General features: G+C 45.8%; 1 protein-coding gene across 1 annotated transcript in view; it reads right to left on the bottom strand.

Annotated features, from left to right (window-relative positions):
* Positions 1-9948: 9948 nt before the first annotated feature.
* Positions 9949-13680, bottom strand: part of RSRC1 (arginine and serine rich coiled-coil 1) — a 104424-nt gene continuing 100692 nt past the window's right edge. The window contains exons 11-13 of the mRNA XM_062499386.1: positions 13467-13573; positions 10869-11015; positions 9949-10078 (exon numbers count right to left, since the gene is read on the bottom strand). Coding sequence (XP_062355370.1) covers positions 9986-10078; positions 10869-11015; positions 13467-13573 — 347 coding nt within the window. The 3' untranslated portion in view covers positions 9949-9985. The remainder of the gene's footprint in view (positions 10079-10868; positions 11016-13466; positions 13574-13680) is intronic.

Genomic DNA, 13680 nt, shown 5'->3' with positions numbered 1-13680 from the left:
CAGCGCGGCTGCGGCGCGTCCCGCTCCTCGGCGATTTTGGAAATAATTCTGTTTTTTCCAGTAGATGGCAGTAAAATAAAGCTGCGGCCTCTCCCCGGCTGCTGGGGACGGGCGGAACGTGGAAAAGCGTCGAGAGGCTGAAGTATCCGTGACCAGCTATTCCTGGGAAACAGCAGAGAGGGAGGGATGGAGGAAGGACAGGGATGGAGGATGGACAGGGATGGAGGAAGGACAGGGATGAAGGAAGGACAGGGATGAAGGACAGGGATGGAGGAAGGACTGGGATGAAGGAAGGACAGGGATGAAGGACAGGGATGAAGGACAGGGATGAAGGAAGGACTGGGATGGAGGACAGGGATGGAGGAAGGACTGGGATGGAGGAAGGACAGGGATGAAGGAAGGACAGGGATGAAGGACAGGGATGGAGGAAGGACTGGGATGGAGGAAGGACTGGGATGGAGGAAGGACAGGGATGGAGGACAGGGATGAAGGACAGGGATGAAGGACAGGGATGGAGGAAGGACTGGGATGAAGGTCAGGGATGGAGGAAGGACTGGGATGGAGGAAGGACAGGGATGGAGGACAGGGATGAAGGACAGGGATGAAGGAAGGACTGGGATGGAGGAAGGACTGGGATGCTCCCACCACAGGATCAGGGTTCCAGGGCACATCCCCTTCCCAAGGGATCCCCTTCCTCTGTGGCAGCTTCCCTGCCCTGCTTTGGATTGGGAAAAGGAAAAAGGAGCTCTTGGTTTTAGCAGGAAGAAGCAGATAACAGGAAAACCCCCCAGCAAAAGTTTGGAATAATCGTCAAAGGGAGGTTTCAGTAAGAGCATGGATTTGGGAGATCTTTCCCAGCCATGGCACATTTTGGGAAGATGAAGTTCCAGTAGCAGAACTGGCAGAGTTTTGTATTTGATACAGGAATTATGTTAAAGCAAATCCACCTGGCTGTTTTGTGACAAGTGAACATCGCAGCCTGGAATGGCTGCCCTAAAACCAAGCAGAGCATCTCTGCTAATCAGAATATGGACAAGTAATTAATAAATGACTCCTGTAAATGATTGAATCACTAAGCTAAAGACACTGCTTGTGGCCTTTGTAGTGTGAATAGACTTCACCTTCAGAGCAGTTTTAAACAGTTGCAAAATCTTTGAGTAAGTGCAGTGCAGAGGTTGAGATCAGTAAAATATTTGCGATACTCTGTGTGTGAGCAATAAAACCCATCCCAACTGGGACAAGACTGGGTTGTGAAAAGCCCAGAAGAGGCAGAGCTGCCTCTCCCGAGTTGTTTTATTTGCTGCTCTCTGACCCCCAGAGGTCACCTGGGCAGCCCTGGGGTGACCTTTTCCCTGGCAGCACTCCCTGCCCAGCAGAAACATTCCAGCCCGGAGCAAACCCCCAAACCTGGGAATTCTGAGGGAATTCCAGCAGAATCAGTGCTCTCCTGATTACTGAGATCTGCAGAAATGCTGCAGCCTCCGTCACTCATCTTTAATGTCTCTTTTCCACTTGGGGCCAAAGCAAAGTGGAGATGATGGATCCCGATGGATCCAGGATCTCCTCTCCTGACTGCCATGGAAATGCTCCAGGCTCTTCTATGCCTACTGCTTATCCCAGACATGCTTTTTTTCGTTTTTTTTTTTTCTTTCTTTCTTTCTTTTTTTTTTTTTTTAAGGAAGGCCGGGACACAGGGAATGAATTCCCACTGCCAGAGGGCAGGGAGGGATGGGATCTTGGGAAGGAATTGTTTCCTGGGAGGGTGAGGATGGAATTCCCAGAGCAGCTGGGGCTGCCCCTGCATCCCTGGCAGTGTCCCAGGCCAGGTTGGACATTGGGGTTGGAGCACCTGGGACAGTGGGAGGTGTCCCTGCCCATCCAGGTGGATCCTTGAGGTCTCTCCCACTCCAAACCATTAAGCGATTCCCTGAACTCAGCCCTGCAAAAAGAAATGATTTCTAACCCTGGGACAGGGATGTGGAACTTCCCCACAGCTGTTCCCAGCACCCCACACCACCCACACTGCCCTGGGGCATTTTGTACCAACTCTGACTCCCAAGCGTGGAATCTCTCCCAGCCAGGGCAGCTCCAGCACTGGATCCTGTGCAGGAACCCAGGGATGAGATGTCAGTGATTGCTCCTCTCCCATTTTTCCTGGATCCTACACAGGATCTGAGGGATGAGGGCTGCAGTTCTTGTTTATTTTCCATTTTCCTGGATCCCATGAAGGATCTGAGGAATGGGGGCTGCAATGATTTTTCACTTTCCATTTTTCCTGGATCCCGTGCAGGATCTGAGGGATGAAACGTCAGTGTTTGTTCCTCTCCCATTTTTTTTGGATCCCGTGCAGGATCTGAGGGACGAGGGCTGCAGCTCTTGTTCCTTTTGCAGCTGTTGGCAGGAGCTCATTATGGGATGCTGGGTGCCAGGGATGCAGGGCTGTGTTTGCACAGGGATCTCTTTAATTGCTCAGCCCTTCTCCAGGTCTGGGGCTGCTGCAGCTCCAGCTCCTTTGTGCAGATTAAAAGATTTCTGTAAGGAGCTCCTCGTGCTGCAGCTCTGCCAGGCTGGAGGGCATCTCCAATGAGATTAATGATGTCTGCCTTAATAGAAGAAAACTTTGCATAAATGAGATTATGGTTTCTGCTGAAACCTGCCAACTCTTATTCATTTGCAGTAAATATTATCTTTAATTAAAAGTTTTAAGGTATCTTGTTCCTGAGCTAATGAGATCTACAGTGATTTCCCTTAGGAATTAATTTACCTTCTTAATTCTTATTCATTTTGGTGATGGGACTATTTAAATCTGCTCCAGACTTCAGAGCTTTGTTGAGCACATGCAGCCAGAACAAAAGGTCATTTTGCCACATTGATGTTTTGTTGGTATTTGTAATTCCCTTGTTCTCTCTCCATTCCAAAGATCCCTGCTCAGGTTCCTGCCCCAAACATTTCCTTCCAACCCCTGAGTTCTTCTTAACTCCTCATGCTGAGAGGTTTTTGTTTTCCACAGCCATTTTCCTTTGGATTTGTGTTTTCTGTTCCCTCCAGAGTAAAAATCCATTCTGGTGATGCCAAAAAAGTCTCTGATTGTGATCAACTTTTTAACTAAAATACACTAAAAATCGGTGGGAAACACTTGGTGCAACTGCTAAAAACCACAGGAATATTTCTGCCTCTCTGGGAAATCACCCACTCTAATTCCTCTCCAAGGATTATTTGGAAGCAGCAGGGATGCTTTAACACTTGGAGGTGAAAACTGCATTCCTGCACGTGTTTGAATGGGAAAAGTGCCAAACTGGGCTGGGAGAACTGGAGCCAGAACCCTTCCTGAGGCTGGACACAATGCTGCTGGCCAGATTTTAATTAATTCATTATTAGAACTCAGTGACGAGGTTCTCTCCTTTTAAACATAAAGACAGAGGGAAATTAAACAGGAAATTTCAAAGGAAATACCTGGTTTGTCCACACAAAGAAGAAACCAAGAGAAAAGAAAGAATTAATGCTCATTATCAGCAGGTTTTTCTGTTGAAATCCAATCTGAATCCTGTGAGTGTCCTCTGAAGATGCTGGGTCTGACAAGGTTTAAAAGTTGGGTAATTACCCTAACGAGGGAAATGGAGCAATCAGAGCCAAGTGTTGACCAGAGGTGATTTTGTTGATGAAATAGAAAATACCTGTTCAGGATTATTCTGTCAGCCTTACCTGGATAAGCTGAACCCTTTTTCATATATTATATATATAATATATATACAATATATATTTTATATAAGATGCAAACCAGGGAAAGACAATTCCTCCCTTCTACAGGAAAAAAATTCAATTTCTTTTTACCATTATTTCAATATTTTCCATTTCCCACCCAACAACTTGACAGAAAACATCCCCATGTCCTCTCTTTGTGTAGAATTAGGAAATATCCCTAAAAATTACCCTTGTGTGTCTGCAGCTGGTAAAAGGAGTCACTTAGGGGCTGCAGGAACTCCTAACCCTGAACTTGCAGCACCAAAAAAGGGGAAGAAACACATTTTGGGGCCTGGGCTGGGCTATAAATAGAGCTGTCACCAACTCGTGCAGGCTGCTGCTGACCTTCCTTTTATAGCTCACTGCAGGCCAGCTTCCCCCAGCCCACACAAATTAGAGATTATCAATTAGGAATAAGCTAATAATTAATGCTGGCGGGGCAGCAAATGTCCTCTGACAGCAATCCTTGGGCTGTGTCCTGGGTGTCCTGAGATTTCCGTGTCCACAATGTCTCAGCAAAGTGGGAAAATTGGATTTTTTTTGCCGTGTTTCTTTGAGGAAGCTGGAAATTGGTGACAAATCCCAAGGAGTTTGGGAAAATTGGGAAATTGGTGACAAATCCCAATGTAAAACACCAATCTGAGTAGAAAATAGCAGGAAGTGTAGGGATTGCCAGACTGGATTAGCTGGGATGTCTCCTTGGTGTCTTCTTTGGGATTTACCCAGGCTGGGTTTTGGTGAGGAACTGCCAGAGTGTCCCCAAGAGCTGGATGTGACACAGCCAGCCCAGGGCCTGGCCCATCACTGGCATCCCAACCCACTCCCAAGCCAGCCAGGATGAACTTCTGGGGGGATTTAAAAAGCACTGGGATGTTGCTTTTCAACTCATCTCTACAGCAATGATCCACTGGAGAGTTCCTGAGGTTTGGGCCTTAATGAATTCCTCACTTTAATTCTCCAGCATTTCTTTTAATGAGCATTAATTTTGTGACCTTTATCTTCTCCTCTTGGCTTTGTTTAGCAGAGTGAAAACTGAGGCACAGAAATATTTCAAAACACCGTGACCAAGAGCTGGGAGCTCCATCCCTGATTCCAGGATTTGATCCAAACTAAGATCTGTTGAAATGGTTTAAATTTGCCATCGTGGGCAGTACCTGGTGATGGATAAAGCCTTTGGAAGCACAGGGAATTCTGATCCTGAGCTGCAGCCATTCCTAAGTCACCAAAAAATACCCACTGAAGGTGCTTGAACATCTGTGGGATGACAGATTTATTCCTGAAATCCTGGAAATTTCTCTGTGGCACTGGAAGGGAGGGAAAAAAATTGCTGCTCCAGCCTCAGCTCCAGCAGTGGGTGAGGAGAGGGAAAACCCAGCTGGATTTTGGTGTTTCCTTCAGCAGCACATCCAGGGACAGCAACACCCGTGGGAAGCCACTGATTCCTCCCCAGAGATGGAGCAGAGATCCTGGGATTTTGGGGGGCACTCTGGAGGTTTTTCCCAGGGAAAATCTCTCAGGTTAATGGTGAAGATCATCAAAACTGAGCTCAGGTTTGGCCACAGCCTCAAGCTGGAAAATCAGACAAAAATACAGAACAAATATTAAAAAAAAAAAAAAAAAAAAAAAAATCTCACCTGGGCAGCAAGAGCTGCTTGGTTTATTTAGGGCTTCCAGGAGCCCTTTTCCATATGGATCCAAATCCAAGTTTTCCTGGGACTGGCACCAGGTGAAGGCACTTCCAGTCCCAGTTTAAAACCCGTGCCCAGTTCAGGCCAGGCTGTGTTTGTTCCAAAGGGCTCTCCTGCCTCAGGCTGCTTGTGGCTGCAGCTAAAAATGCCTCCTGCTACTTCAGCAGATCTCATTAATTCCATGTTCCAATTAGTCCTGGACAAACTGAGTGTACTCAGTGCACAAGTTATCACAACATCGAGTTACCAGCTCAGGTTCTGGCTGATTTCACAGGGAGGGCAAGGATTAATTGTCAGTTCTAATCAGCCAGGAGAGGTTTCACTGCTCACTTGAGAAAAAAAAAAAAACAACACAGCTTTTATCACTCAATTACTCCTTAATTACATTTCTTGCAGCCCCATACTTCCAAAAATTTAGCTCTGCTTACCCAGCTAGTGAAAAACAGCAGGCTTAGTAAAAATAGGGGTTTTCCAACAATTTTTGGGAAATAAAATGGGAGCACCTGGGGACCGTGCTCCATTCTCTGCCCAGCAATGTCAGGAGCAAGGCTGAAGGAAAGCTGAGAGAGCTCAGACAATCAGGGCTCTGTCCCCAGCAGATGCCATTTCCATTTCCCATGGATTGACAGAACCGAGGGCTCCTCACTCCTTCCAGCTGCTCCTTTCCAGGTGGGCTCAGAGCTGCTCTGCCATTTCCAGAGGTTTAAGTGTATTTTTAGTGGGAGAGGCCTTGGATTGTGCTGTTCCAGAGCTGGTTCCAGTCCAGAGGTGACATCAGCTTCTGCCAAGGCACTTGGTGATAAATTCTTGGTAAATGTCAGATAAAAGCAAGGACTGGAGGGAGAAGTGTAAGAACATGGAAATTAATATTTGATTTAAATACCTCTTCAGGTCCCAGTTGCCCAGTTCAGGAATTTGTACAAGGCCTGAAATAAGACGACAAGAATTTATAACAAAACACTATGAATTTCACTGGTATGGAATCAGAGAATCATGGAATGGTTTGGGTGGGAAGGAACCTAAAAAATCACTGAATTCCCAGCCCTGCTGTGGGCAGGGACACCTCCCTCTGTCCCAGGTGCTCCAGCCCCAGTGTCCAGCCTGGCCTTGGGCACTGCCAGGGATCCAGGGGCACCCACAGCTGCTCTGGCAATTCCAGCCCAGTCAGGAATTCCCAATTCCCAGCATCCCATCCATCCCTGCCCTCTCTCCATTCCCTGTGTCCTGTCCCTCCATCCCTTGTCCCAGTCCCTCTCCAGCTCTCCTGGAGCCCCTTGAGGCTCTGAGCTCTCCCTGGATCCTCCTCCTCCTCCTCTCCAGGGGAACATTCCCAGTTCTCCCAGTCTGGCTCCAGCCCTGGAGCAGCTCCGTGCTCCCCTCTGGGCTCTCTCCAGCAGCTCCACATCTTCTGTGGCAGCAGAGCCCCTGGAATGTGGGAGCTGGATAAACTCAGCACGCTCCTCCCTGCAGGCTTCAGCTCCTGCCCCCAAAGTGGCAGCTCCAGAGTGCCTCAGGGTCAGCCACTGCTGCTCCCCATCCAAACAGGGACAAACCAACCAGGCAGTGCTGCCCTGAGTCCAAATTACAACCGGACTGCTTGTACCAATCAATTAATCAATCCTGGTGAATTGTGGCTTTAGGATTTTGTATCACTTTTAAGCTGAGGAGCCTCCACAGCCCCCCCCCCAGCCCTGGCTTCAGTCCCAGGTTCCAGCTGATCCCTCCTCACAAAGGTTTCTGGAGTTCAAGGATCCCCACTAAAAATAGCTCCCTCCTTGTAACCTGACAAATGGAAAACTGGCATCATCCAGAGGGCTGGTTTTGGGTTTCTGCTGGGAGAGAGGCCTTGGCATCACCCAGTGCTGCCCTCCTGGAGTGACTGCAGCAGGAGGAGCAGCACCTGATCTCCTGGCTGGGAGTGTTTTCTCTGACAGCATCATCTGAGCAGCAAAATCTTCCTGAAATATTGTACCAGTAATGTCGATAATCACTTAAAAGCAACCCCAGCTCCTTCCCAGGCAGTTATCCCACACCAAAGAGTGAGGAAGGAGGAGCAGCAAAGTGGAAAATACAAGAAAAGGATGAACTCTGTGTAGGAAAGAGTCCTGAATGTCAGAACTGAAAACCACAGGAACTAAAACTCAGGATTACTGTCACAGGTTAAGACTTTTTATTGTCACAGGTTAAGATTTTCAGGTTGATTTTTAACTGTCACAGGTTGATTTTTTTAAGTCGATTTTTAATTGTCACAGGTTAAGATTTAGGAGATTAAGATGAGTGGGGTTATTGGATCAGAAGTGTGGGCTGGAGCCAGCAGTGCTGGGGGTGATGTTTGTACACATTCATGGGGTTTATGGCCAGGTGCTGACATGAATTAATCTGGACCTGGCTGATGAGGTCACACATCCTCCCTTTTCCTCAGGGAAAAAGGAATGGAATGGAATTCCTAAGGGAATGGTGGAGGGCACATCTCCATGGACACAGTCCCTTTTCTAACGTGTCCATGGGTAAAACAATTCCAGCAATTGTAAAATTTTCTAATATTCTACAGAGCTGCAAATAAAAGGAATCATTTTACATCCAACAAAAGCACAAAAATTATCCAACACAACGTGTGAAAAGAGGAATTTACACCTGGACCTTCCATGGGCATCAAACAATTTTTATTTTCTATGAAAGAAATATTAAAGGTGTTTAGAAAACACAGCAATGACAAATATTTTCCATTTGAAAATGCTGAAATGAAACCAGGAAAACAAATTTTTTTCCCCACTTTTTCCTGCAGACAAGGTCTTGGAAAATTTTGATGCATGATAAAGTCAAAGTAACACTTCATAAAGGAAGTAAAAATGTATCAGAATGCAAATTCAATACATTTACCTTTTACATCTGGGATCTAAAATAAAAAAAAAATAAGACAACCAAAGTCCATTTCTAGAATCAGCCTCCATTTTTTATCACCACAGATCTGAGAACCAGGAGAAATAATCCCAAAGGTTATTTGGATTATTAAAGTTTCCCAAGGGAATGCTGATACAGGGCAGCTCCAGGGAGGCACATCCAGAGGTGGGGCTGATGTGACAATCCCCTCCCAGCTTTGCTGAAGAAATAATTCTGTATTTCATTGATTTGATTTGCTTGATCTCCTGCACTTAGATGGATGATGGGCAAATTTTTGTGGAAGTTTATCCAGGCTAAATTCAGATGTTCAGACTAAACTTTCATTATTTGAAAGTCCCACCTGACCAAAGGGAACTCCATGGGCTGGGAACAGCCCCAGCCCAGAAGCAGGAGTGTGAGAATTCCATAATTTGCTAATTACAGAAATGATGGGATTGAGGAAATTCCCCGCTGGGAGTTGCAGCAGTGGCAGATGCTCAAGAAATGTGGGGCACTTTTCCCCCCAGAGTGAGGAACTGGGAGCAGATGGAGGAACACATGCACAGAGATTCCCCGAGCCAGGAGCCTGCCCAGATATCCAGGATTCCAGAGCAGGAAGGGATCCCAGGGATGGATGCTGGATCCTCTCAGGACAGGGAGTGGCACCACCCATCCCTGACTGTCCCAGCCTGGCAATCCCAGCCCTGAGCCTCAGCTGCCCACTTAGCTCCCAGCTGGCTCCAGACAATGTTTTGGACTGGGAGGGATTAAATGATGTTCCATGGGCTGACAGGTGCTCTGCACCTGAGGAATTCCCTCCAGAAAGAAAAGGAAATGCCCCTGGCTGTGCTGCCCTGCCCATCTGCAGCACTGAGCTTGGAGAGAACCAGGGCTGGATATCCCAGGTTATCCAGGAATGGATACAGGAATGGGGGAACAGGACAGGACATTCCTGGTTTTCCAGATGGAACCAGGACAGGACATCCCTGGTTCTCCAGGGGAACCAGGACAGGACATCCCAGGTTATCCAGGAATGGATACAGGAATGGGGGAACAGGACAGGACATCCCTGGTTCTCCAGGTGGAACAGGACAGAACATTCCTGGTTATCCAGGAATGGATACAGGAATGGGGGAACAGGACAGGACATCCCTGGTTCTCCAGGTGGAACAGGACAGGACATCCCTGGTTCTCCAGGGGAATCAGGACAGGACATCCCAGGTTATCCAGGAATGGATACAGGAACGGGGGAACAGGACAGAACATTCCTGGTTCTCCAGGTGGAACCAGGACAGAACATTCCCAGTTCTCCAGGGGAACCAGGACAGGACATTCCTGGTTATCCAGGAATGGATACAGGAATGGGGGAACAGGACAGAACATTCCTGGTTCTCCAGGTGGAACAGGACAGGACATCCCTGGTTATCCAGGAATGGATACAGGAATGGGGGAACAGGACAGGACATCCCTGGTTCTCCAGGTGGAACCAGGACAGGACATCCCTGGTTATCCAGGAATGGATACAGGAATGGGGGAACAGGACAGGACATCCCTGGTTCTCCAGGTAAAACCCTCCCTGCCTGCACAGCTCATCCAAATCTCCTCTAAGAGACAGAAGGAACAACTGAGAGCAGGAATTCTCCGTGGGAAGTGGCCTGGGATGGTCCTGGGAGCTGTCAGGCCACGGGGCTCCCCATCAGCCTCTCCTGGCGCAGAGCGACCAGCCTCTGGAACCACTTCTCCTCTGCCTCTGCCTTCTGGATGAACAGCTGGCACGGGGAGAGAAGTTGGCACAATCAGCAATTCCACCTGTGTCATCATCTCTTGGAACACCCAGGAGCACCTCGGTGCCCACGGGAAAAGCTCAGGGGGGTTAAAGGCAAAGGTGATCCAAAAAACATCAATGAAAGCTGAGATTTTTCAGAGAATCCTAAAATGGTTTGGGTTGGGTTTTAAAGGTGATGATCACTGCAAAGGCAAAGCTCCAATGCAATTTATCCTTGCCCGTGTCTGATCTCCGCTCCCTGTCCTGGTAAAACACAAAAATCCTGCACAACTCACCCGGATTTCTTCACTGCAAGCCGTTTGTAACTCGCTGATTCTCAAAAATCCTCCATGGAACTCCTTTTATTTCCAACTAAAGCTCTCCCAAAGGGATTTGCTCAAGTTTAGCCACAAGGATTTAGAATTATCTCAAGTCCGTCCCATGTTTAAAACTTTGCAAGTTCTGAGTTTCCCACCAGGTTTCCAACTACAGAAACCAATTTGTCCTGAATTTTTATTTATCTTGAATTCCCCAGTGATTAGACCATTCTCCAGTGATCACAACAACAACAACTCCCCAGTGTTAATTATAACATTAATTATATTTTTTGTTATAGAATTAATTTATAAGTCCAGAATTCCTGGTGAGCTCCGTGAGGGATTGTTCTGCTGGGGGTGGGATCCTCTGTGTCCCAGGGCAGGGATTTTGTGCCCAGCAGAGGCTCTGGGCTCACACAAACCTGCTCTAAAGCTAAAAATGGGATTAAAAAAATACAAGCTGGGATAAACACTCACGTTTGGATGTGCTAAGGAATTGTCATCCTGGTATTTGATGGCAGTGGGAATGCTGGCAGCTGGAGAATCCTTCTCAGGAGCTGCTGCCTCAGTGGCTCCTGCTCCCAAATTCGCAGGTTCAGGCTGGGGTTCAGGAGGTTCTGTTGACTGAAAAAGAAACAAACACACAAAATTGGAGTGTTTTATCCCCAAAAATTCCCAAACGTGGCAGTATTTTAAGCCATGAAAGGATGCTCATGGAAAAACTCCTCAGCAGGACGCGCCTGACAAGGATAAAAGATGTGAAGTGACAAAAAAGAAAAGAAAAATAAAATTAAAACAAATAAATAAATAAAAGAAAATAATTAAAATAAAATAAAATTTAAAATTAAATTTTAAAATATAATAATTAAAATAAAATAAAAATAAATAAAATAAATATAAAATAAAATAAATAAAATAAAAAAATTAAAATAAATAAAAAATAAAATAAAAAATAAAAATAAAATAAACAAAATAAAATAAAAAAATAAAAATAACATAAAAAATAAAAATAAAACTAAATGAAATAAATAAAATAAATAAAATAAAAAATAAATAAAATTAAAATAAAAATGAAAATAAAATAAAATAAATAAAATAACAATAAAATAAATTAAAAATAATAAAAATAAAAATTAAAAATGAAATAAAAATCAAAATCAAAAAATGAAATTAAATAAGTAAAATAAAATAAATTAAATAAATGAAATTAAATTAAATGAAATAAAATAAAACAAAATAAAATAAACGAAATGAAATAAGAAAATAAAATAAATAAAATAAAATAAAGTAAATGAAATGAAATAAAAATAAATAAAATAAATAAAATAAAATAATGAAACGAAATAAATGAAATGAAATTAAATGAAATAAAATAAAGTAAAACAAAATAAAATAAATGAAATGAAATGAAAATAATAAAATAAATAAAATAATAAATGAAATGAAATTGAATGAAATAAAATAAAACAAAATAAATAAAATAAATGAAATAAAAAGAAATAAAATAAATAAAATAAAATAAAATAAAATAATAAATGCAATGAAATAAATGAAATGAAATTAATGAAATAAAATAAAATAAAACAAAATAAATAAAATACAATAAAATAATAAATGAAATGAAATGAAATGAAATGAAATGAAATGAAATGTACAGAGAGGGAACTTGAAAAGCAGCAGCACCGGGGTTTTGGATCTTTCTTGCAGAAGAAGCTGCCTGGGGCCTTCAGGGAAGACAAGAAGTGCACACTGCTGGAAAGGGCCAGGGCTAAGTGCAAGCACTGCCAGGGGCAAGGGGCAGACGCCAAGGCAGCAGCTCTGCTTGAGCCACAGCGAGAAGCTCAGCAGGGCCCGGGGCTGCGACCCCGCTGCTGCTGGGAACGTCCCCAGCCCAGCCAGCCCCCCCAGTCCTGCCACAACGCACCCCGAACGACATCGGGAGCGGAGGAGGCGCTTCTGGGAACGGAAACGTCCCTGCTGGGAAGGGAAACGTCCCTGCTGGGAAGGGAAACGTCCCTGCTGGGAAGGGAAATGTTCCTGCTGGGAAGGGAAATGTCCCTGTTGGGAAGGGAAATGTCCCTGTTGGGAACGGAAATGTCCCTGCTGGGAAGGGAAACGTCCCTGCTGGGAAGGGAAATGTCCCAGCTGGGAACGGAAATGTTCCTGCTGGGAACGGAAATGTCCCTGTTGGGAACGGAAATGTCCCTGTTGGGAACGGAAACGTCCCTGCTGGGAAGGGAAATGTCACTGTTGGGAAGGGAAATGTCCCTGCTGGGAACGGAAATGTCCCTGCTGGGAAGGGAAACGTCCCTGCTGGGAAGGGAAATGTCCCTGCTGGGAACGGAAATGTTCCTGCTGGGAAGGGAAACGTCCCTGTTGGGAAGGGAAATGTCCCTGCTGGGAAGGGAAATGTCCCTGTTGGGAAGGGAAACGTCCCTGCTGGGAAGGGAAATGTCCCTGCTGGGAAGGGAAATGTCCCTGCTGGGAAGGGAAACGTCCCTGTTGGGAAGGGAAATGTCCCTGCTGGGAAGGGAAACGTCCCTGTTGGGAAGGGAAATGTCCCTGCTGGGAACGGAAATGTCCCTGCTGGGAAGGGAAATGTCCCTGTTGGGAACGGAAATGTCCCTGCTGGGAACGGAAATGTTCCTGCTGGGAAGGGAAATGTCCCTGCTGGGAACGGAAATGTTCCTGCTGGGAACGGAAATGTCCCTGCTGGGAAGGGAAATGTCCCTGCTGGGAAGGGAAATGTCCCTGCTGGGAACGGAAATGTCCCTGCTGGGAAGGGAAATGTCCCTGTTGGGAACGGAAATGTCCCTGCTGGGAAGGAAAATGCCCATTTTTGAAAGGAAAATGCCCATTTTTGAAAGGAAAAAGTCCCTTTTGGGATGGAATGAAGGACCTTTTGGGATGGAATGAAGGACCTTTTGGGATGGAATCAAGTCCCTTTTGGGATGGAATCAAGTCCCTTTTGGGATGGAATCAAGTCCCTTTTGGGATGGAATGAAGGACCTTTTGGGATGGAATCAAGTCCCTTTTGGGATGGAATCAAGTCCCTTTTGGGATGGAATAAAGTACCTTTTTGATTTCCTTGCTGGACCTGAAGGTCTGTGGGACGAAGGCGTCGCTTTCGATGGCTTCGATCTCCTTCACTCGCCTCGCCTGGTCCAGCAGGGCAGCTTGGTCTGCACAGGGAACATGGCACTGATGGGATTCATTTACGGGATCACCGAAATCCTGGCAGCCAGGACCTGTCCCAGCCACGCCTGCACGAGGTTTTGGGACACACCAG

This window comes from Cinclus cinclus, chromosome 10 (assembly GCF_963662255.1).
Source record: "Cinclus cinclus chromosome 10, bCinCin1.1, whole genome shotgun sequence".
NCBI lineage: Eukaryota > Metazoa > Chordata > Aves > Passeriformes > Cinclidae > Cinclus > Cinclus cinclus.
Note: the sequence above shows the minus strand (reverse complement) of the source record. Positions and strands in the feature narration are given on the sequence as shown.